We start from the raw sequence: 26720 nt of genomic DNA, 5'->3' as shown, positions 1-26720 counted from the left end.
CTTCCAAATTGCCTGCAGTGTCTGTATGTTGGCTTTCAGTGACGTGTACCAAGCCTCAGTTTCCTCTGAACATCAACATTACCTGATCTCTCACCATTTAAAAAAAAGTTGGCTTTACCTTCATGTGGAAAGTGTAAACTTCACATTTTTGCACATTTTATTGCATCTGCCATGTCCCTGCCCACTCAGCTTGACTTGCCTCCTTAAATCCTCCTCCCTGTTCATAATCCCACCTATGACTGACCACCTTTTCTTAACTTACAAAAAAATGCTCTGAATTCATCCATTTAAGATATCTTTATTAGTCACATGTACATCGAAACACACAGTGAAATGCATCTTTTGCATAGAGTGTTCTGGGGGCAGCCCGCAAGTGTCACCATGCTTCTAGCGCCAACATAGCATGCTCATAACTTCCTAACCCGTACATCTTTGGAATGTAGGAGGAAACTGGAGTACCCAGAGGAAATCCATGCAGACACGAGGAGAACGTAAAACTCCTTACAGACAGTAGCTGGAATTGAACCCGGTCCTTGGCACTGTAATACCATTACGCTAACCGCTACACTTTGAAATCAGATTTACCCTGCACTGACAGATTCCACTATACCCTCATTCCTATGACATCATTCATATTTGTTACTGAATACAAAGGAACACTTAACCTGCAGAGTTCATGCAAATTGAACTGTAGAATCAGACCAGGATAAGGAAAATTACATACAAGTAACATGTATCTAATAATTGGAGGCATAGGAGACTGCAGATACAAGAATTTGTAGCAACAAACAAAATGCTGGAGGAACTCAGCAGGTCACGCTGCATCTGTGGAGGGAAATGGACAGTCGACGTTTCAGATGGAGACCCTTCATCTGGACTGAAAGATAGAGGGGAGATGGCCAATATAAAGAGGTGAGGGGAGGGGGTGGAGCGAGAGCTGGCAAGCAATAGGTGGATCCAGGTGAGCAGAGGTGATAGGCAAATGGAGGAGGGAAGAGTGGAAATAGTGAGAGAGGCTGAGAGATGGAGGCAACAAAGATAAGATATCTTTATTAGTCACATGTACATTGAAACACACAGTGAAATACATCTTTTTGCGTAGTGTCCTGGGAGCAGCCGCAAGTGTCGCCATGCTTCTAATAGGAAAGGAAGGTGGAGCATGGAATCAAAGAAGGAGGTGGGGTGGGCAGAGACGGGTGTAGGAGGAACTAGATAGATCAGGAGAGGGAAAAGGGACAGAGGGGGGAGCAATTTACCTGAAATTGGAAAATTCAACACTCATGCTGTCAGCTTGTAGACTACATAAGCAGAATATGAGGTGCTGTTCCTCCAGTTTGCTTTTAACCTCACTCAGGCAGTGGAGGAAGCTGAAGACAGATAGGTCAGTGTGGGAATGGAGAGGGGAATTAAAAAGGCTAGCAACCAGGAGCTCCAGAAGGCCATGGCAAATAGAGTGCAAGTGCTTGGCAAAGCGGTCACCCAGTCTGCACTTGGTCTCACCATTGTAGAGGGCATTGAATGCAATAAACAAGATTGGAGGAGATGCATGTGAATCTCTGCCTCACAGGGAAGGGCTGTTTAGGGTCTTGGATTGTGGTGAGGGAGGTGGTGTAGGGACAGGTGGTATGCCTCCTACGGTTGCAGGGGAAAGTGCCGGCGGGGGGGGGGGGGGGGGGGGGGGCGCGGGGGAGGTATGAACAAACCAGGGAGTGATCCAGGAAAGCAGAAAGCTGAGGGAAGTGGAAGATGTGGCTGGTGGTGGGATGAAGTTGTAGCTGGCAGAAGTTTCAAAGAATGATGTGCTGGATGTGTAGGCTGTGGGGTGAAAGGTGAGGACCAAGGAAACTCTATCCCTGTTCTATCTGTGGGGAGGTGGGCTAAGAACAGAAGTACAGGTAGTAAAGGAGATGCAGGTGAGGGCTCCACTGGCTACTAGTAATTCTTATTTCTGAAACAGAAAAAAAAGACCTAACAATGCTACTCATTCTTTGGAATGCCAGATTTACACAGCCAATATCGAGATTCCATAGTTCAAATGTGATGACCAGCTATAGATGGAGACATCTATAATACAGTTCAAACTTCCACCTGATATACAACAGTATGTACCATTCTCTCATACTATATAATTAAATTTAGAATAAATAAGCAAAAGCCTTCTTTCCACTATTTCAGTACTTCCCGGTATAGCAATAATAACAAATTTAGAAATATAACAAATAGAACAATGGCAATTGATACACATTCTGTCAATAATGATGGTAATAAATTTTAATCAGTTTGCTTTATAGCTGCATTAATGTTTCATTCAAACCATGGCACTCGACCATTACAGTAGGGAATGAAATTAAGTGATTGGTGTTCCTTTCAGTAGACAACCACTTGAGTATCCAAGAAAAAGGCATGCAATCAACTGACTTCTTTTGATAAAAGATTCCAAAGATTATTTCAACATATGTTATTTGCATATAAATGTTTCTATATGAGGGGTACATTTTTAAAAGTCAAAACAAAATCTTACTGCAAAAAAAACCTCTGGAGGCTTCTTTCAATATCCATTCTTTTGGAAAAATGCTACTTCTATTAGACTGTTTGTACATGGAAGTTAAACATAGTGCTAGCAAATACAGCTTCCACAGACATGTTTGCAAATATATATATAGTCATATAATGAGCTCATAAATAAAACTAATACAACTTATTCAATTAGTGGTACATTAACGTCCTGATGATATGTTCTATGATACAAAAGTAACTGATCATGACCCACCAAAAGCAACTCAAGAAATCTGCTACAAGGGCCTGAAATTTGCTGGTAAATGTCAAATATCCTGAACAGAACCATCAACAATTACTCACTTAAACTGCCACAAGGCCAGGACTTCGATGCACGTGTGGTACAGTGAAAAACGAGAAGAATATCGATAAACAATAGGAAAATATGAATGGCCTGCAGATTCAGCATTTAATTAGCAAAAGTAAAATGGTATACTTTGATGAAGAAAATTAGATCATCATATACTGCTTCAAAGGAAGGAATAAGAGGATATGGGAATGGGGTTCATTTCTAGAGAGCTCAAATTTCAAGATGAGATGTTATTACTTACATGCCCATACTTAGCAGCATGGTGAGCAACATTGGACATTTTGTTATGTAAAAGATACAGAAGCACTGGAAAAAATGCACAAATATTTACTAGAATTATAATAGAACATAGAGGTTACACTTATCAGAAAAGACATCAGGGACAAACTCCCCTATCTAGAAAAAAATGAGAGAGGACCTGGATGAAACCTTTAAAATTCTGAAATGGTTGATACATTATGGGAACCAGTTATTAATGAATTCAGAAGGGAATTCAAGAGAAACCTGTTTTCCCAAAGAGTGGTTAGAAAGTGAAACTCACTGGGCTAGATGAACACAAGGGAGATAGGAGTAATATGAAATGATGCCATTAAAAGGGTATGAGGAAACTCACCTAGAACAGTAACACTAGCACAAGTCACATCAATTTTTTTTTACACACTAACACATTCTACCTATGGACTGTTTAGAATTATAAAATACTGCACAGTAACTCAATTTTATTTTTGTAATCGCACAATTCATTAATATATTGCATCATCTACAAGATACTCAAAAAAAAGTTGGAAACAGCTCATTAATAAAACAAATATTCTCTTTTCCTCAGGAAAAGCTAATTGATACACAATATCTAAATTTCTGTTTGTGTAAGGAATGGACAACTTTGTGGTTTCACAACTCCAGGTAGCCAAATCCCTCCATCAGATACATATTTAAAAAGGTTCCTGGCCTTTAGTTCAATTGATTCCGCAGGGTGAAGACATGCCACAGGGAATAGATGCCCCATTCTACAATTAAATTTTATTAAATTTAACAGTAATGCTCTACTGGTCACAGCTCCTAAATCTACCATCACTTAATAGCGCCAAGCATTTCAATCGCAATCCCCAGAGCACTTATACATTTTCAATTCCACATTTCATATGTATTCTTCAAACACTGTTCAATTAACTTTGAAAGTGGGATCTTTCTAGTCACCACTACGTGCTCCCCAATTCCTTCTTACACTCAACAGGTCAAAACCCAGTCCAAGTGAGATTAACATATAACATCTGCTACAACCACTTATGGCTAAAAAAATTACTTAATACAAGATTACAAATAAAAATGAAGTCTGACATACTGCTTCTGACAAGTTATTAGACAGTACCTCTAACCACAAGCTCTCTACTGCTACTCCTATACAAGCACAGGACAACCAACAGTTGCTTTCAAACAGACCTATTGTTTCAGCAAGCTCTTGCTACATCAAACTTATTTCATCCTATCTTGACTCCATCCTTTCAATCATGGTTCAGTCCATTCCAAATTAGGTCCATGATACTTCTGATGCCTTCCACTTCTCTGACAGATACCAGTTTCCTACTCCCAACCAGCTCATCTTCACAATAGTCTTATAATCGCTCCAAACCCACCCAGCATGGTCTGAGGGTCCTCCTCTTCTTTAAGCAGAAGAGCAAACAATTCCCCACCAACCCATCATTCACCTTGTTCAAAAATGTTCTCATTTTGAACAACTTCTCCTTCGATTCCCTCATTTTCTCCAAATCAAAGTAGTAACTGTGGGAACTTACCATCTTTTGTAGGATACGTGGTACAGTCCTCGTTTCAGTCTGACTCAGGATGCAAGCTTCAGGAACACTTCAACTTCCTTCTGGACACATTGCGATTTCAGAGAATATACTTTTTCTGTTTGTATCAGAACTGGTCAGTTCTGCTGTAAGATTATCCACCCGCAATATCAACTCAGTCTTCCCTTCTTCTAATCTGTTGGGCATTTCCAGCACTCTCTTTGGATTCAGGTTTCAGCAACGGCTCCAACCTGAATTTCTTTCTGGTTGTTTTCTTCCTCTAACTTCCCTCATTAATCTATTAACCAGACGATTCTTCAAACAGCAGGGTCACCTCAGCAACCCTGGTCTCATTAGAGATATTCGCTTTGTCCTGTCCATTCCTCCTCCACTCTCTCTGCAGCATAAAGCTAACATGTTTCTCATTTTCCAATTCCGATGAAGGGTCTTAAAACCAAAACAAATGCTGCCTGATGTTCTATTTTTATTTCAGATCCTCAGCATCTACAACTTGTATTGATTTTCAACTCACACTTCATCCTGATGTAACAAGCAGACACTAAATAAAGGATATTTTGCTGGTGACACAGACCAACCAACATGCCACTCAAGTGACAGCACCCACCCTTTACCAACACCCGCCCCCACCACATCAACTTCTCAAAATCCAGGCATAGCCGATATTCCCATATTTAGTTTGCATTTCTTGAACACAAATCTTCTGTTGGAAGCACTATATCCAATTTCTTATTAATAATCTCAGTGCTTTTCAACAAGAATAAGAGCAGCCAAATTAAATATGTCCTTGGAATTTGTCCTTCTGGGCTGACTCAATAAACTCGATTTCACTGCTCAAGAACAGGAAGCTTTAGACCACACATGAATTATTTCTGAGCAAGGCTTGAGCATTTACTCATGTGTTCACTAACATGTGAACAATCAGAGAGGGGGAAATGCCCTTATCTCAGCTCATCAAATATACATAAGGCAAGCCATGCTGGGCTGAAATTAAAAATTAAAGACTTTGCTGGGCAAAGTGCTTTCAAACATCAACACAAATTAATACCTACCAGAAGAAGAAAGCATCTGACCTGGAAACAAGGTCATTACGGAGATCAATTTAATAAAAATTAGAAGGTTAATATTAACAGCTATCAGCTTGAGCAAATGGTTGGCTGTTAACCCAGTTGAAGCAGTGCCCAAGATAAGGTATAATGGCAATAACAGTCTCTAATGGCAAGCTAAAAAAAAAATTACAAGATGAATTTGGTTCAAAATTCTTAAAAAAGTGTGCATAATGAAACAAATATTGGCTCCATTGATTTCTTCCCCATATATTCTGCTGTTGATTGAAAACGTTTGTACTGCATATGGGCTAAAGTGGTTTTGCACTGTAACTCGTTATCATGTAATACTGTTGCTAACACAGCAGTGTTAAAAAGGCTTTGTTGGTTGACGATTGCCCATTCAGCAATGGACAAAACTGAATGCAAGGTAATATTAATTGCTTGAAAGTAAAAGTAGCATCAGTGGAGGAAATACTTTCAAGTGCACACTATATACCACCTTCCTCTACTACTTCAACTGCTATTACGTCATGTTATTCTTTTCTCCTCATCTAGCTTATCCTTGCTTATTACTTGGTGACAATGGCAACTTTTAAAAGTGTACTTCCAATCCCAAAATCTGAAGTGCAAAAGATGATCAGTTGAGCTCCCAGCACTAATCCCTGTGGCATACCAATTTCTACCTTCTACTAGTCTTAGTGTCTGCCTTTAACCTTTACTCTGTAGAATTAAAAAAAACTCCTCAATAACATTTGCCTGGAAGCAGCATTCCCAGCAAAACAAACCACTACCACTTATGATTGTTACCAGATTGTGGCCAGATTAGGACAAGTAATCCACAACAGTGACAATATTTGTACAGTTAATTTTCCTGACCATTGAGACTAAAAGCAAGAACATTTTAGCCATTACTGCATCATCTGCATGGAATCAGCACCACAATGTAAAATCCCCTCAACCAGGACCCCACCAAGAAGCATCAGGCCATCGTCTCCTGCACCATCGCTGACCTCATCACCTCTGGAGAGCTCCCATCTACAGCCTCCAACCTCATAGCTTCCCTACCCTGTACTACCCGTTTCTACCTCCTACCAAAGATCCACAAACCTAACTGTCCCAGTAGGCCCATTGTTTCTGCCTGCTCTGCCCCACTGAACTTATGTCCTCCTATCTCGACTCCATTTTGTCCCCCTTGGTCCAATCCCTTTCCTCCTACATCCATGACACTTCGCATGACCTCCATCACTTCAGCAATTTTCAGTTCCCCGGCCCTAACTGCCTCATTTTCACTGTGGATGTCGAGTCCCTGTACTCTTCCATCCCCCATCAGGAAGTCCTCAAGGCTCTCTCCTTCTTTCTTGTCAACAGACCCAACCAGTTCCCCTCCACTGCCACCCTCCTCCTTCTGGCAGAACTGGTGCTCACCCTCAACAACTTCACTTTCAGCTCCTCGCACTTTCTCCAAACCAAAGGTATAGCCATGGGCATTCACATGGGCCCCAGCTATGCCTGCCTTTTCATGAGCTACATGGAACAGTCCACGTTCCAAGACTACACCGGTAACGCTCCCCAACTCTTTCTCCACTACATTGACGACTGCATTGGTGCTGCTTCCTGCACCCATGCTGAACTCATCAATTTTATCAACTTTGCCTCGAACTTCCACCCTGCCCTCAAATTTACTTGGTCCATCTCCAACAGCTCTCTCCCCTTTCTTGCTCTCTCAGTCTCCATCTCCGGAGACAGATTATCCACCAACATCTTTTACACACCCACTGACTCCTTCAGTTACTAAAGAGTCCTGATGAAGGGTCTTGAACCGAAAAGTCAACTGTTTATTTCCTTCTGTAGATGTTGTCTGACCTGCTGAGTTCCTCCAGCATTTTGTGTGTGTTGCTCCACAATGTAAACATTCAGATTGCACACTACTTATAATGAAGGACATCTGTAAACAGCGCCAAGTCCAAATCACTAAATTCTTATTTTCACATCCAAATTTCTTTAATATGTGAAAATGAAACCTTTGCTATGAAACTTCCCTATTCTACTTTGAATTGCCAATGAGAAAAAAGTTGTACTTGCCCTATAACTCTCATATTCCGATAAATATCTTATCAGAAGACAATGGTCAAGAACAACAATAGTCTTTTATTTCAGCCTGACAATCTATTCCACTCCTTCTCTTCAGGCATGTTTATCCAGTCAGCGCCAGAATTATAACTGAAAATCAAAAAACTCCAGATGCCGGAAATCCGAAATAAAAACTGAAGAACTCAGCAGGTCAGGTAGCACCTGCGGAAAGAGAGCAGTTAACAGTTGAGGTCCAGGACCCTTTGACAGAACTAAGAGAGAAAACAAGCTATTTTTAGACAACAGAGGAGGTAGGAAGGGATGCATAGAACAAAGGGAATATCACTGATAGGGGGAGACCAGATGACTTAATTTGTCAGATAAACAGCTTCTTCATCTGTGTAATATGTTGCTAATAAGGCTGTGGAACAAGACCAGCAGGTCAGATTATACAAAATAAAAGAAAAAATAAAAGCTGAAATAGTCACAGGCAGAAATGGTCAATTCTGATACAGAAAGTAAGAGTTATCTGAAGGTAGAGAATTCTTTATTGGGTCCTGAAAGCTGCAGCATTCCTTGATGGAAGATAAGACGTTGTTCCTGAAGCTTGCATTAAGCATTGTTTTTACTATGCAGGAGACCACTGACAGAAACTTCAGAGTGGAAGTTGAATGGAGAATTAAAGTGGCAGACAACCAGAAGCTCAGGGTCACTCCCGCATAATGAATGTAGGGGCTTGTCAAAGCAACTACCCAACCTATGTTTGGTTTCTCCAATACAGTGGACGTCACATTGTGAATACCGAATGCAGAACACTAGATTGGAAGAAATACAAGTGAATTGCTGCTTCAACTGGAAAAAACTGTTTAAGTCCCTCGATGGTAGGAAGGGATGAAGTGAAAGGACAGGTGCTGCATCTCCTGCAGTTGGATGTGAAAGTGTCATAAGATGGAGAGTGGTAGGTGGGAACAGCATGTTGAAGGGAGAGGGGAGCGAAATATACATCTGGTAATGGAATCTTGTTGGAGCTGGTGGAAATTGTGAAGAATGATCCTTTGAATGCAGAAGCTGGTGGGATGGAAGGTAAGGACTAGGGAAACTTCTTGCACTGTCTCAAAGGATAAGACTAAAGGTGAGGGAAATGAATGAGATGCAGTCAAGGGCTCTGTAGAGGGGAAGCCACAGTTCAGAATTAATATCAGTGGAAAATTTGTTAGCTTTAGTGCACCACTGACAGCTGGATGCACTGCTGTTTACTTGTTAAGGAAGTCCTCCAGTAATACAATTTACAAAGCTGCCATCTACATCCTTTTGCATCCTACATTGGAACCCCGATATCTGTAAGCACTTTGTTTTAAATATTTATTCGCAAAATGTGAATGATCCTGGTCATGCTAGTATTTATTGTCCATTCCTCATTGTGTCTGCACTGTGGAAGCAGAGTCAACCACATTGTTAGGTCTAGAATCACATACAAATCAGAGCAGGTCAAGATGGCAGACTTCCATTACTAAAGGACAGTAATGAACCAAATGTGCTTTTAACAACAATCGAGTGGCTTTGTGATTACCATTACTGGCACCAACTTTCTATTAAAAAAAAATTCAAATTTGTTAAGTTACTTGAAGTTAAAATTCCCCAGTTGCTAAGTCAAGACATGAACCTGTGCCTCTGGATCAATTGTGCAGACCCTGGTGGCCAGTTCAGTAACTTAACCACTACATTACAGTGGCTGTTTGCCAATTGTACCTGGAAGCTGACCACATAGGTACTGAATAACTTGTTCTAATCTGTAGTGGTGATAGGGGCATCATAACTGTTCGGGGGAAGGGAGTTGGGAGTAGCAAAAGACTTGAACCAAAATTCAGGGATTCCCTGCACCACAAATGCTAATAATAGTTGTGGCAATCTTTTAAACAGTACCACTATTCATGGACTTAATTCTATTACTTGTGACTTGCATATAGTAGTGCAGAGATAATTATTTTCTAAACCAAGGCTTGTTAAAATAACGTTTCAAGGAATCAAGTGGCACAACCAAAAGTAGATTTCTAATGATTGGACAAGCAATAGCTCCACCCTGATGTAACAGATACTGAAGTCTCATAAATGTAGATCACAATTATAAAATAAGTTTGAGAAATAGTTATTTTGCCAGTGATACAGACTTATCAACATTCTACTCAAGGCAGCCTTTATCACCCCACCACATAATAAATTTCTCATACCCAAGACATTACCAACTGAGGGTCTTTCACAAACCTAATTTGCAAGTGAGGTTAGGAATGTATTAGGTGCAAAAAATCCCTAATCTCTGGGGGGGGGGGGGGGGGGGGGGGGGTGAAGAGAAAAAAAAATCACTCTCTCTGGATTAATATCTGTAATGAGCCATTGGGTCTTGTTGCTCTGTATGATGTAACTACAGGGCCTTTATTAAATTAAAAGCAAAAATTCTACTACAAATAATAACCTAAAGTTCTACCCCTCAGATACTCACATCATCCCTCTGAACTTAGAAAACTACAAATATATTAAAAAGAATTTCAGACAAAAATATGAAAATATGTGGTTCTCTATGCATTTCATCTTTACACATTTGGTTCAGATATCATTCGGCATCAAACTAATCTTTTTCACTTGCCACATGTACAATTCCTCTACAGTCAAGAATCATACAGTAAAATCAAAATTTCAAGAAACTGAAATTAAAAACTTTAATTATTTTGAATCTGATAATCAGGAAATGCTGTATTGATTTCACAGTCCAGGTAAAACTGTGAAATTCAGCTAAATAAACATATTTGTTTAAGTACTGTATGAATTTTAATTCCCAATGACACACCAAGTTAATAGTCTACTATCTACACTACAAAACCAGGCTTTCAACAAACAAAACTATATAATTTCCATCCTGGGTTTGTAACTATTCATACTCTCTCCTTCCTCCACCAACATACAGTTTAATGTAATGCTTTCAAAGCTCTGATTAATCTTTAAGTGGATGTCACAATGGAAGTGCATTACAAGATTATTAATAAACAAATTATTTTCAGTTTATAAACTAAGATTACTTGGGATGTCAAGATTATATGAGGCACTTAAATCAATCAGATTACATTTTACACTTTTAAGTGACATTGTATATCAAAAGCCAGTTTCAGTGAAACACAATACACTGGTCCCAGTAATGGAAATACATGGAATAGGAATGGACTCAAAGAAGTTGGATGCTCTCTTTGAAATCTCCTGCTTTTTCTCAGGTTTTGGATATCAGAATAAAAGTTAATTTTTAAATGAGAATAATAAAAAATCTTGTAGTTGCTGAAATGACATGGCATTGTTCATTTTACAGCAGATGATCAGAAACTGCTGTACAACCATCCTATACACATTTCTCAGATTTTCTACACTGCCATCCACTGCCATTATGACAGAACTGCATATCTACTCCGACCGCCAGAACAATAACAGTGACAGGCACTGCTTCTAACTTTCCCATGACAGACAGTTAACAATGTGAATGCTAATCACAGCACTACATTTAATTGTCAACAGTATTGACATTAAATTGTTCCCACCTGCACCCAGGATAAAGCTGACATAGAGACTTACAATGCATTTTAGACGCAATGTTGTATCCTGTTCAGCTATAATATTAAATTTAATACTGATTTCGAAAGAAGACATTAATTCCTTATTTTATGATTAGGGAAATGAAGACTATTACTGGGCCAGCTACCCCATCTTTAGCAGACAATATATGGTAACGCAATGCAACTTCTTTATGTAGCTTTCCAAATCCAAACCATTCTCCATCAAGAGACAACCGTAAGCAGCCTAGGTATCAACAATTTTGACCCACTAATTAAAGCTATATAACCAAGAATCCTTTCATTCAGTAATCTGTGGAATCATGCCATTCAATGATGCTACTCAATACTGCCTTCACAAGCAGTCCACCTCCAAGAAGTGCAATCTAAAGATATCTAATAAAATAAAATGTATGTGTGTCTTGCGCATAGCTCAGTAATGAAATAAAACTCAGAAATCTGAAATTTTACACTAACATAGGATGTGTACTACACTCTCAGTTTTTCTAAAAACTCCCATAGAGGCCCTTCATTACCCATAGGGGTCTAATTTTAATTTTCCCCATTAAAAATTTGATGAGATTTTGACCAGATCTATTTTTGAGGTACATTGCTGAGATTTTCTTTTGAGTTAGACATTTTGAAATCAGCTTTGTCTTAATTCAAAATGATATCCATCATCGCATTGCCAGAAAAGAATGGGATATTGCTAAGTGTCATAAGAACAATGTGTGCGTCCTGCACATAGCTCAGTAACGAAACAACCTAGAAATCTGAAATTGCACATGCAAGTTAGGTTTAGCACTACATTCGTAGTTTTTTAAAATCCCCATCGTTGAATTCAGAAAGGGGAAGTTGGGAGACCACATGCCAGTACTCCTTGGTGGGTCAGAGGTCGAGAGAGTTAGCAGCTTCAAATTCCTGGGTGTTAACATCTTGGATGACCTGTCCTGGGCCAACACATAGATGCAATCAAGAAGGCATACAAGCGCCTCTACTATCTTAGAAGCTTAAGGAGACATGTCACCAAATACTCTACAGATGAACGGTTAAAATTATCCTGAAAGATTGCATGATGGTCTGGTATAGCAATTCCAACGCACAGGAATGCAAGAGGCTACAGAGGATCATGGACAGCCTGGTCCATCATAGCCACAGCCCTCTGCACCATTGAAAGCATCTACACAAGATGCTGTCTCAAGAAGGCAGCATCTATCATCAGGGATCCCCACCATCCGGGTCATGCCCTCCTCTCACTGCTACTGTCAGGCAGGAGATACAGAAGCCTGAAGTCCCACACCACCAGGTTCAAAAACAGTTACTTTTCTACAACCATTGGGTTCTTAAACTGATCTGCACAACCCTAACCCTACCTCAGCGACAGAACACTATGGACCACCTCTTGAACGACCATGGACTTGTCTCTGATTGTGTTTTTTTTTGCACTTTTTTTCTTCACAAGATCACAAGACAAGGGAGCAGAAGCAGGCCATTCGGCCCATCGAGTCTGCTCCAAGGAAAAGGGAAAAAGAAATGGGGTGGGGAAAAAAAGAAGAAAAGAAAAGAAAAAGAAAAAAAGAAAAAAAAACTATTCTAATCCCATTTTCCAGCCTTATCCCCATATCCCTTGATACCCTGACTATTTAGATATCTGTCTATCTCCTCCTTGAATACCCCCACTGATCTGGCCTCCACTGCTGTGCGTGGCAAGGAGTTCCACAATTTCACCACCCTCTGGGTAAAGAAATTTCTCCTCATCTCTGTCTTGAAACTGTACCCTCTAATTCTAAGATTGTGCCCTCTGGTCCTGGACACGCCCACCAAGGGAAACAGCCTAGCCACATCTACTCTATCCTTACCTGTCAACATTTACCGGAAGGTCACGCAACACTTCTCTGCCTTGTATAATTTATGTTTTGTGTGTTGTTCGAATCTACATGCCTGTGATGCTGTTGCAAGCAAGTTTTTCATTGTACCTGTACCTCACTGTACTTGTGTATATGACAATTAATTTGACTTGAAGAGGCCCTCCACAGCCCAAAGGGAGCCTAATTTTAATATTCCCCATTGAAAGGTGAGATTTTTTTCAGATCAATTTTTGAGGTACTACATATTTGGGTGAACCTGACCCAAGTACTTTTGATCTACATGAACCACAAAGAAAAATGGAAAACCTGTGCACCGAATTTCTGCGGAAGACCAGCTATGATTAAAACTAGTTAGATGAATATATCTGAGAGAAAGAACCAAGTTTAGTGATATACTAAAGAAATGCCTTGGATACGATGAGAGACTGTTTACAATTGTATTTTTTTTTGGACGCTTCAGGTGAAATGGGAAAAACCGATCATATTAATCTACTTTTGGCTAAAGTTTAAAGACAAAATGTGATTGCTCTGGCAGTGGCATCATCAGGCATTGCTTCAACACTTTTGACGGGGAGAAATCTGCACATTCGGCTTTTAAATTCCCTTTAAGTTTGACAAATGCGGAGATTCCAAAATGTAACAATGGTTGGGGAAATGCAAAGGAAAATACTCTGACTGTAAACTTATTGTCTGGGATGAATGTACAGTGGCTGACAAAGCAGCCATTGAAGCATTAGATTAGCATTGCAAGATCTTAGACACAACAATAAATTAATAGGAGGTGTTACTTTAGTGCTAGCTGCAGATTTTCATCAAACGGCACCAGTAACTCCACAAGGTATTTAAGCAGATGAACTGAAAGCCTGTATTAAGCATTATATATTTGGGAAACGATTACATTTGAAAGCTAACATGCAAGTGCATTTGACAGGCAATCTACCTGCAAAAGAGTCTGCTTCTAGTTTACTCAAATTGGGAAATGGGGAAATTTAAATGGGAAGACTCCACAAGAATGATTTTGGTGAAAGACTCGGGCCAAATTGTCACTTCCATATCTGGTGCAAGCTGTTTACCGGAAGGTCACGCAACACTGTTTTAATTACGAATGATTACGTGAAAGAGCAACTTTAGCACCAAGAACTGACACAGCACAGGCCATGAATAAAGACCTTCTTTCGAAGCTTCCCAAACATCCAGTACAATAGAAATCTATTGACAGGTGACAGACATCACAAGATCACAAGACAAGGCAGCAGAAGCAGGCCATTTGGCCTATCAAGTCTGCTCCAAGGGAAAGGGAAAAAAAGCAATGAGAAATGGGGAATGGGGGGGGGGGGGGGGGGGAACAAAAAAAAACCTATTCTAATCCCAATTTCCGGCCTTATCCCCATATCCCTTGATACGCTGACTATTTAGATATCTATCTATCTATCTCCTCCTTGAACACCCCCACTGATCTGGCCTCCACTGCTGTACGTGGCAAGGAGTTCCACAAATTCACCACCCTCTGGCTAAAGAAATTTCTCCTCATCTCTGTTTTGAAACTGTACCCTCTAAATCTAAGATTGTGCCCTCTGGTCCTGGACTCACCCACCAAGGGAAACAGCCTAGCCACATCTACTCTGTCCTTTCCTATCAACATTTTAAATGTCGCTATGAGGTCCCCTCTCATTCTTCTGTACTCCAGTGAGTACAGTCCAAGAGCCAACAAATGCTCATCATACGTAAGCCCTTTCATTCCTGGAATCATCCTCGTAAATCTCCTCTGAACCCTCTCCAACGTCAGCACATCCTTCCTAAGATGTGGGGCTCAAGACTGCGCACAATATTCCAAATGAGGCCTCACTAATGCCCCGTACAGCCTCATCAACACTTCCTTACTTTTATATACTGTACCTCTTGAAATGAATGCCAACATAGCATTCGCTTTCTTTACCACCGATCTGACCTGGTGATTAACCTTTAAGGTATCCTGCACGAGTACCCCCAAGTCCCTTTGTACTTCCGTACTTTGAATTTCCTCTCCTTCTAGATAATAATCTGCCCACTTATTTCTGCTTCCAAAGTGTACAACTGCACATTTCTCAACATTGAATCTCATCTGCCATTTCCTTGCCCATTCTCCTAAACTGTCTAGGTCTCTCTGCAACCTTCCTATCTCCCCAATACCCCCTACTCCTCCACCTATCTTGGTGTCATCCGCAAACTTAGCCACGAAACCATTTATTTCATCATCCAAATCTTTAATGTACAAGGCAAAAAGAAGTGGCCCCAACACCGACCCCTGCGGCACACCACTAGTAACCGGTAGCCAACCGGAACTAGATCCTTTTATTTCCACTCTTTCCTTCCTGCCAACCAGCCAATGCTCCACCCATTCTGTTATCCTACCCATAATTCCATGACCTCTCATCTTATTAATCAGTCTCCTGTGAGGAACCTTATCAAAGGCCTTTTGAAAGTCTAAATACACAACATCTACCACCTCTCCCTTATCCACCCTACCTGTGATTTCTTCAAAAAAACTCCAATAGGTCAGTCAGGCAAGATATTCCCTTCACAAAACCATGTTGGCTAGGACCTATCTTGCCTTGCGCCTCTAGGTATTCCGTAACCCCATCCTTGAGGATAGATTCCAATAACTTTCCCACCACTGACGTCAGACTAATAGGTCTGTAATTTCCTTTATGTTGCCTCCCTCCTTTCTTATACAGCAGAACTCCAGTCTGCTTTTGCGACCCTCCAGTCCTCCGGAATCTATCAATTCCTGGAAAATTATCACCAATGCCTCCGCTATCTCTAAAGCCACCTCCTTCAGAACCCGGGGATGCACCTCATCCAGTCCGGGAGACTTATCAGTCTTTAGCCCATTTAGTTTTCCTAGCACCTTCTCCCTAGTAATCTTAACTGAACTCAGTTCCATTTCGTGAGACTCCTGACTAACTGGCACATTGCTGATGTCCTCCACGGTGAAGACCGATGCAAAATATTCATTCAATTCCTCTGCCATCTCTCTATCATCCATTATAATAACTCCTGCACCATTATCAATTGGTCCTAGATCAACCCGAGTCTCTCTTTTACTCCTTATGTATTTAAAAAAACTCTTAGTATCCTCTCGAATGTTATCCGCCAACTTCCTTTCATAATTCATCTTTTCTTTCCTAATGAGCTTCTTAGTTTCTCTCTGCAGGTTTTTAAAAGCTTCCCAGTCTTCTGTTTTCCCACTAATTTTTGCTTCTTTGTACGCCGCCCCTTTTGCTTTTATTTTAGCCTTCACCTCTCTCGTTATCCACATTTGTGCCTTTTTTCCATTCAAAACCTTCTTTTTTCTTGTAATATATCTATCCTGCATTTTCCTTATTTCCTGTAGAAATTCTTTCCATTTCTCCCCCGCCGTCCCTCCAGCTAGCTTACTCTTCCAATTAATTTGGGCCAACTCTTCTCTCATACCATTGTAATTTCCTTTGTTCCACTGAAATATCGATACGCCAGTTATCAGCTTCTCCTTCTCAAACTTGAAACTGAACTCAATCATATTGTGATCACTGGTTCCCAGTGGTTCCTTTACCTTTAGTTCCCTAATCACCTCCGGTTCATTACACAGCACCCAATCCAAAACAGCCGATCCCCTGGTAGGCTCATCAACAAGTTGCTCCAGAAAAACGTCCCTTAGACATTCCACAAACTCACTCTCCTGAGTTCTACCGCCTTGCTGGATTTCCCAGTCCACCTTCATGTTAAAATCCCCCATAATTATCTTCACATTGTCACTCTGGCATGCTTTTTCTATCTCAAACTGCAACTTATCGTCCACTTCCTGACTGCTATTAGGGGGCCTATATATGACTGCTACTATTGTCCTTTTACCCTTGTTATTTCTTAGCTCCACCCATAAGGATTCCACCTCCTCTGACCCAATGTCCTTCCTTTCTATTGATTTTATATCGCTACTAACCATCATGGCCACACCTCCCCCTCTGCCTACCCGCCTATCCTTCCTATACACTGTGTACCCCTGGACATTCAGTTCCCAATCACATCCATCATGAAGCCACAACTCGGTGATTGCCACAATGTCGTATTTATTAACCTGTAGTTGTGCCACTAGGTCATCTACTTTATTCCTAATGCTACGTGCATTTAAATATAGTACGTTTAGTCCGGTATCTGCTATTGATTTTGTTGTACTTCTATTGTTCAGCAGATTATCCTGACTTTTCACCTGTCTATCCTTCTTACCACCTTCACTACATACTATCTTAGACATGTTCCTATATACCTCATCCTCTATCCTAACATTCTGTATCCTAACATCCTGATTTGTTGTACTTCTATTATTCAGCAAATTATCCTGACTTCTCACCTGCCTGTCCTTCTTGCCATCCTCATTGGACTTGTTTCTATAAACTTCCTCCCTTACCTTAGCATCTTGTAACCTAACATCCTGGTTTCCATCCCCCTGCCAGATCAGTTTAAACCCTCCCCTACAGCTAAATTAAACATTCCCACCAGGATATTGGACCCAGGATATTGGACATTGATGAGGCTGCACATATTCCTGTTGAATTTTTAAACTCTATCACCACCTGGTGTGGTATCATGTAATTTTGAACCAAAAGAAGGAGCTCCAGCCATGCTACCCAGGAATTTGGATCCACAAGACTAGATTGAGTTCAAAAGTTACTACCACATGTAATTGAGGATACAATAATGACTAGTAATGCTGTTGGGGAAAATGTCTTCATCCATTGGATACCAATTATCCCATCTGATCTACCCTTTCAATTTAAGCGACTTCAGTTCCCTGTTAAACTTAGGTTTTGCTATGAACATAAACGAGGTACAAGGATAATCACAAAAAAATAAATGGCCTTGATCCTGAAACTCAGTGCTTTTCCTGTGGTCACTTATACAGTATGTTGATTGCTACAGAGATAAAAATAACCTATACATCACATTCAAAGAAATATAGTGTATTCTGAAGCACCTCAACATTGAAGTAAGTTTACACATTGTGCATAGATTTCTACTTAAAGAGAACTATAATAAATATAATTTGTATATACATATTTATTTTCAGTGTATATGTTTTATTGTAACTTTAGTTAAACTACATAATTTTAACCCTCTAATTATGTTACTTGTGGAATAATTATATGTTTAAGTTAGAGGTTATTTCATTTACAAGGAATGTTATGAAATCTGATTGCATAGAAATAACTGCAAACATCATAATTACCAGCAATAATAACCAAGGCGATGCTGGGTATAGCAACTGGTATTGTTATAAAGCTTAAATAAAATCTTTACCAGCTTAAATATTCACTTGTACACTGGGATAAACTCCACCGTTAGCTGTCAAGTTTGGGAGACATTCACCTGATAGTCATCCACTACACCAAATCATTGTATTCACCCTTAGTCATATCAATGCTATACACCGGAACAAATACTTAGAAATACTGTTTAACACATCTAAAATTTGAAATTCAGGGGCAAGAAAATAATTAAGGTCACTAATTTTATATTTGATATATATACTGAAGTGTGGACAGTAATCCAACTCAACCTTCAAACCATCCCACAAATTCCAGAATGGTTTGTAAGGAGAATTTGAATTAATCGGTCACGGTAAATTATGAAGTGTGATAACAGAACACATCATTTTATGCTTCTTCCACAATATAATGCACACCAAATCTAAACAAAAATTACCACGAGATCTATTAGTTTTATCTTATAGAGTTGCAACATTAACTCAAATACACAGCAAACAGCTGGGAAATACTCTTTAAAAGCTTGCATCTTCAGTAAGATTCAACAAACGTTAAATTTCAGTAGATCAAAAATAAATTGGATTAAGACAAATCAGGACTAAAGTTTAAGCTCATATGCATAATGCAACAGCTACTTAGGATAGCAAGTACTATTGATTTGAACAAAAATAATTGTGTGGGAAATTCAGCTGAAATTGACTGGGTTCTAAGAAGAGTTTTTGACAATAGTGAAAAGTCAATTTAGCAGACTTCAATGTCAATACTTCAGTAACAAATGAATTACAATAGGTTCTTTTGTTTTCCATTTACTCCCACTTTGCCAATAGTCATGCCATATTTTAGACCAGGATGGCTATGTTTTTCTTTGAGTGAGAGATATCTACTTTCCCTAAGGCAACAGGAAAAATTCCACATTGAAATTCAGTTAAAATCAGTGACAGATTGAACCAAACTGCCATTATATTTACTGCTTCACTGTACACAACTATTGTACCCCCATAGATCTATTTACTTTCATACTCCAATTATTTCCAAATCTACCATTACACTTTAGTCATGTGATACAAATTCCAGTTTGGAAGACTGATTATCCAAACAAAGCTTGTCATCACTGAAATATGTCAGTATCATTAGTGATTAAATCAGTCTATTATTTATCAGAAAGAGCACAGAGATTATGACTTCAGATCTTAATCATCTCTACCTGCTTTTTACAATTTTCTTTGGTTCAATTTTCATCTTTCCTGTCATGCAGAGGAAAGAAGGATACAGTACTATTTACTTGATTAGACAGATATATGCAGCAGCACTGGAAGCATTTTCAATGTTTGATATAATTTTGTTTGAGTCATATAATCAAAGAGCACAGAAACAGGCCCATTGGTCTACTGTATCCATGCTGGCCATCAAGAACCCATTTATAATAATCCCATTTTCCAGAGCTCAGCCTATAGCCTTCTAAACCATTGTGTCTCAAGTGCTTATCTAAGTACTTCTTATATGTGAGAATACCTGCCTCCACCACCCCTCAAACAGTGTGTTCCAGGGTTCAATCACCCTTTGGTTGTAAAGAACTCTTCCTCAAAACCTGCCTAAATCTCCTACCCATTACATTATACCTATGCCCTCAGGCTATAATGAAAAAAAAATTCTCACTGTCTACCCCATCTATATCTTTTATAATTTTATATACCTTCATCAGAAACCCCCATTCCATCCCAGCCTCCTCTGCTCCAAGAGAAATAAGCCGAGCCTACCCAGTCTCTCCTCATTGCTGAAATGTTACATCCCAGGCAATTTCCTAGTGAATCTCCTCTGCACCCTCTTCAGTGCAATCACATCCTTTCTATAGCATGGCAACCAGAACTAAACACTTTGTTTCTTTTTAGAGCTGTGGCCTAACTAATATTTTATACAGTTGTACCATAATCACCCTTCTGATATTCTATGCCCTGATAAATGAAGGCAAGAATTCTGCATACTCTCTTAACCACCTTACCAGCTGTGGTGCTGTCATCGGGGATCCTTGAACATGCACACCAAAGTCCTTCTGTTCCTCTGTACTTCCTAGGGTCCTATCACTTATTGTGAATATTCTAGCCTTGAAACCAGTAAGGTCTTTCAAAGGCAAAGCTTAACCTTTTTGGGTTGTAAATAATGAAATTGGTCTGTTTTCTACAAAGAATGAAATGTAACAGTTTTCTGGGGGATATTCAAAATATAAATCTTTTAAATCAAAAGGCTTGCAATTCTGGTTAGTAGCTACATTGACAAAGAAAAACAGATCGTGTTAGTACTGATCAGGCACCTACCTTGTTAGACCACTTGTATGCCTGCAAAAGCTGGCTGTAGAGGGGAGTTTTATCCTGCACTGGATCAAGACTCAATAAGCCACTGTTGTGGAGCGGATGACTCTCTGATGGTCGGCCTACCAAGTTACTCAAGCGTTCCAACTCACTGAAAATCAAAAGCAACAATAGTGATTGGTCACCACCTCTGCAATGCAAATATACACAGGTCACTTTTATTAAAATTAATACATGCAGAGAGAAAAATAATTAAAAGTTACAATTCATTAACCAGATATGAATATCCTTTAAGTGTGGGATTCTTCAAAAATCAGGAACTTTTTTGTTGAGAGTATATGGGGATAAAAAAGGACAGACATCACCAAATATGCATGAGAGAAGTTGTGAGAAGGGAGAGGGGAGCAAATTAAATATGCAAAGTAGAAAGGAGACAAAAACAATTGCATGGGAAAAGGAAAACAAGCATAGGGCTGCTGAGGAATAGGTGGCAGTGCTGTTTTACGTAGGTCTGCTTAAAAAAAATCTCCCACTAACAAATTTTATGCATGCATAAAATTTATTCTGTTACAACTTCCATTACAAGACATTGGATCTTCTAATCTTGAAGATGTTCTAAAATAGTTAATTCTCCAGCATAGATGTTATCATATAAGCTGTCCAAAATACCGTGACTGTGTCCATCATGACAATCAGCAGCAATTTCCTCAATGTCATTGGATTTTTACTTTAGGTTAGGATATCCATTCTGAGAAAGTTTAACATGCTTCACATTTTGTCTCTGTAGTCATCCACAAGTAGCTTTATGTAGGCTAAGAGTAAGTTTAATTTCCTCTACACCACGCTTAAAGAAGCACCCTGATACCACCAATGTAACATAACATGAACTGCGGTTTCTCCAAAGATATAGTGAAAATATATAGCTGAATGCTAAACAAATGCATAAAATCAACATGTATTAAAACCTAAGTAGCAACTGCACAAACTCATTTCACACAGTTTATCCATCCTGATTTGATGGATACAAGTGGAATGAGTATTGTGCAACTTGGAAGGCATTCTCATTCCACATGTTTGACTGCATCAAACCAGGGCTATAAGAGGTTATTGGATGTTTTTCAACTCACTACAGGTCCTAAATGTGGATAAGAGTGAGGACTGAAAACACTGCTAATATAGTACAGCAAGAAGCTATTAACCTCCATTGAAAGTGCTCAAAATATAAGCCAAGCTTTTGCATTAGCAACGACAGTGAAAGAATGGATTTTCATGCCATTAGTCTGTAACACCAACAACATTTTCAGCATTTCTGAGTGTTTACTAATTTAATAGAAATCCTGAAATTCCTCTCAGATTCAGCCCTCCTGCATAGGTTGCAATGTTTACAGCCTTCTCCAACAGAATCATGGGAAACCTCTTGAAATGACATGATTTTAAACCTATTTACCAGGTTAGGGTTAGGGTTACCAGGTAGACTCACTGCAAAATATTCATAGAATGCTCTGCCTTGACTCATGAGATCCAATTGAATGTTTAATGGCATATTATTTCATAAGACAAGATATTTATTAGTCACATGTACATCGAAATACACAATGAAATGTGTCTTGTTGCATTACTGAGAATGTGATGGGGGCAGCCCGCAAGTGTCGCCACTCTTCCGGCACCAACATAGCATGCCCACAACTCCTAACCTGTACATCTTTGGAATGTGGGAGATACCGGAGGAAACCCACACAGACACATGGGGAGGACGTACAAACTCCTTACAAACAAGAATTGAAGCCGGGTCACTGGCGCTGTAATAGCATTACGCTAACCGCTACACTAACAATGCGAACCTAACGATATATGTATACTGTATTGCTCTCATAATTATTTAAAAGTACAAAATGTTATTTTTAAAAAGATTATTTGTAACATCTCACCTTTTGTTATAACTAAACGTGTAAGTTCTTAATTTGGGCTCTGTGTAATGTTTAACAGTTAATTAAAAATGTCGCATTTTTTTCTTCCTGGCATCCTTTAATGATGCCACCCTACTAGCTTGTTAACATCACAGCTGTTGGTCACATAAATCCCCTTGAACTGACGTCTGAATGCGAAAGATACATGAATCAGTAAAGTTCTTCCCAAAGATTGCAAAATGTTTATGGGCAACTTTCCTTGATTATTACTTTGCATTTGATTACAAATATTAGGCCACTGTTGTGAGATCACTGCAATGAAATTCCATGGTTCAGGAATTCAAGGAGAAGCTATAATTATATGCTTTTGCTTAAGTAATCCAAGCAAAAGGACTAAACTAATGCATTTTAATCCAGAGAATTATGCCTTATTTTACACAAACAAAGTTTAACGTATCCAAATTAGAAGCAGCTCCAAGGTAGGCTTCAAAAGTGTCACTTATGTCTGCTCTTAATCCAACAAAGATAAACCAGAGATATCATCAGGGCAATATCATCAATAAAATCATCATTAAAATAATATCCTTTAATATTGCACGGACACAGTTCCTATTTCATCATTTCAATTTGATCACCACTTCATAAGTGTTTTGTTTTGGCATAATAAATATTTCCTCAAGACAACACACATTATAAAACATCAAATCTATTACAACATTCCCAAGTGTTTTCATACTTCATGATATCAGCCTTAACCCAATCCCCACCCTATCTGAAAAGATTACCACTAGGATTTGGGAAATTCCTAAAGACCCAACTTTACCCCATATTTGATGGTCAGCTACAAAGATTGAAAGAGAACTAGAAAGAGATACTGCAAGAAAACAGATATATGTTTAAAGCAACAGTTACACACAGTGATTTAGGAGACCATGGACAAGCTTCTCACCCCCCAGACTGAGCAGCGAATTTGCTCAGGCTGGTTTCCAAAGTCAAATTCAAGGTCAAGTTTATTGTCATGTGCACAAGTACACATATGCACAGATGCAATGAAAAGCTTACTTGCAGCAACATCACAGGCACATAGCATCATATAAGCAGCATTCACAAGAAAAACATAAATTGAACATAAAGTATACACAATTTTTACAAAAAAAACACAATTAGAACAAAAAAATAAACAAAGTCCATTTTAGTGCAAAGGTCATAATGTTGCTAAAGTGTAGTGGTGATTAAGGTTTTGCCGGCTGGTTCAAGAACTGAATTGTTGAAGATAAGCAGCTGTTCTTGAACCTGGTAGTGTGGGACTTCAGGCTTCTGTACCTCCTGCCCAATGGTAGCTGTGAAAAGATGGCATGGCCCAGATGGTGGAAATCTTTGATGATGGATGTTGCCTTCTTGAGACAATGCCTCCTGTAGATACTACCAATGGTGGGGAGGGATGTGCCCATGATGTCCGCTATTCTCTGCAGCTTCTTACATTCCTGCGCATTCGAGTTGCTGTACCAGACCATGATTCAACCAGTCAGGATACTTGCATCTTTTGAAGTTTGTTAGAGTGTTCAGTGACAAGGCGAACCTCCTAAGAAAGTAAAGACGCTGGCACGCTTTCCTTATGATTGCATCTATGTGCTGGGCCTAGGACAGGTCATATGATATGTTAATGCCCAGGAATTTAAAGCTGCTGACTCTCTCCACTGCTGATCCTCCAGTGCAGTCTGACACATGTTCACCCTCCTTTCCCTTCCTCAAGTCAACAATCACCTCTTTAGTTTTGCTGACATTGAGCGAGTCGTTGTTGTTGTGGCACTACTCAACCGGGTATCCTATCTCGCTCCAATTAGCTGACTCATCACCACTTGTGATTCGTCCAACAACAGTAGTGTCGTTGGTGAATTTGAAAATGGCATTGGACTTGTGCTTATCCACACAATCATGTGTGTAGAGAGTAGAGCAGAGAGCTAAGCACGCAGCCTTGAAGTGCACTTGTGTTGATGATCAGCGAGATGTTGTTACCAATCCTCACTGAGGTCTGCCGATGAGAAAGTCGAGTATCCAGTTGCAGAGGGAGGTACAGAGGCCCAGGTCTTGAAGCTTGATGATGAGCTTGGACGGGATGATTGTGCTGAATGCTGAGTTGTAGTCAATGAACAGCAGACTGACATACAAGTTCCTGTTGTCCAGATGGTCCAGAGCAGAGTGAAGAGCCACAGAAATCACATCTGCTGTTGACCTGCTGTGGCAGTAGACAAATTGGAGTGGATCCAGGCAGAAAATATTGCAATAAACAAATCAACATTTTTCTGCCAGTCTACAGCAGATCCATGTGAATGAAGTGTGTGGTCTCTGCTCAGAACTGCATTTTTATTTTTGCAAAAGGTGTGACTCACTACTAGAACCATACTATGCCAGCTACTATAATCAATTCAAACTACTTAATTAAATCAGCAGTGGTACACAGAACCACACACAAGAACATGCCCCAGTGCAAATTCAAATGTTGGCCAGAATACCGTGTCGATCAGCTGCCTGGGCCACACCTATGTGCATTTATATAATCATACATTATGACAACCAGGGCTCATTTCCAAAGCAAAATGCTGTGGATGTTGGAAATATAAAATAAGAGCAAAATATGCTGGAAATGATCAGCAGGTCAGACAGTATCTGTGCCAAGAAAAAAAAAATGGGAAGGGAGAAGTGACCATACAACAAGATCTATGACAGGAGAGAAGGCAAGAGGAATCACAGAACCTTACAGCATGTGTCATTCAGACCATTGTGTCCATAGCAGTTTAAATGATCAAATGTCAATAAGTAATGATAGTACAGGGTGAATGAGGGTGATAAATAGGACAAGTAAAGAAACAAGTGGTAGGGAAAACAAGTAAATTAGAACAGATGCCCTATGCTTAAACTGAGCCTATGGAAGTCAGGAAATACTTATCCACCAGTCAACATGACCATCACTGATCTCACCCAACACTAACAACACATTCTGCAGTAAGTGACTCAATTCCCAAATGCACAAGTTATGCACTTTCAATGCACAAGTCAGAAGCAATTTATCTCTGCCTCATAAAAAGTAGATGAAGATGTTTTAGAGCCATAGCCATTTACAACACAGGAGGCCATTCAGCCCACAGTATCCACTTCAGCGTGTAGATTATAAGTATGAACATTCGTGTACTTTTTTAAATGCAGAAAGCCTTCTGCATCCAACATCTTTTCGGGCGACTATCCAGCATTGAATAATTATCCTCAAATATCCCACATACCTTGGCTTCAAATATGTTCAACTCTACCGTAAAATGCCTTGAAACATTTTTGCAACCTTAAGGACCCTCAGTAATACGTTGTTACAGTTATTAAAACCTCTAATATCCAATTTATTTTACCAGTAATAAATGACAGCCATTGAGAAGCCCTCATTTCCACTCTGAAGCCTCCAACTTACTTCAGATCCCTGTTGACAGCATGAAGGTTCTCCTGAAAGTCACTGATGAAGGCTTTCTCCCTGCCTTCCAAAGTCTCTTTGTTCTTCATCCCATCCTTGAGAGTATCAAAAACGCGGGTAACACTGGAGCGAAGTTGTTGAATGGCGTTAATCGCATGAGCAAAAGCATCGAGATTGATCCCCACACTCAAAGAATCCGCCATCTTCACACCGCTGCCTAGTGACCGCTTCTGCGCAGGTTGATGACGATTAATCTTTAAACCGAAGTCGTAACGTGGAATGATTGGACCGCGCGGCGCCAAGCGAACTACAATTCCCAGAATGCAGCGCCCGCGCGTCCTGAGGAGTGCACTTTGCTTGGAGCTTCTGATGTACACCTGAGGTGAGAATAAACACGGGTGTTTAATAAAAAAAGACAATTTTGGAAATGTTCAAAAGATCAGGCATCATCTGTGGATACACATACAGAATTGTCACGGAAGCTTACACCAGATATGGTCAAATGGATTTAAAAGCTCTT

The 26720-nt window shown here is 39.7% G+C and overlaps 1 protein-coding gene across 1 annotated transcript in view; it reads right to left on the bottom strand.

Moving 5' to 3' along the window:
- med27 (mediator complex subunit 27) overlaps positions 1-26403 on the bottom strand; it is a 226707-nt gene extending 200304 nt beyond the window's left edge. Inside the window, exons 1-2 of the mRNA XM_052037116.1 lie at positions 26201-26403; positions 20843-20987 (exon numbers count right to left, since the gene is read on the bottom strand). Of these exons, the coding sequence (XP_051893076.1) occupies positions 20843-20987; positions 26201-26403 (348 nt within the window). The remainder of the gene's footprint in view (positions 1-20842; positions 20988-26200) is intronic.
- Between the last annotated feature and the right edge of the window lie 317 nt (positions 26404-26720).

The sequence above is a fragment of the Pristis pectinata genome, chromosome 23 (genome assembly GCF_009764475.1).
Source record: "Pristis pectinata isolate sPriPec2 chromosome 23, sPriPec2.1.pri, whole genome shotgun sequence".
Classification (NCBI taxonomy): Eukaryota; Metazoa; Chordata; class Chondrichthyes; order Rhinopristiformes; family Pristidae; genus Pristis; species Pristis pectinata.
The sequence above is the reverse complement of the archived record's forward strand: the minus strand, read 5'-3'. Positions and strand labels throughout refer to the sequence as shown.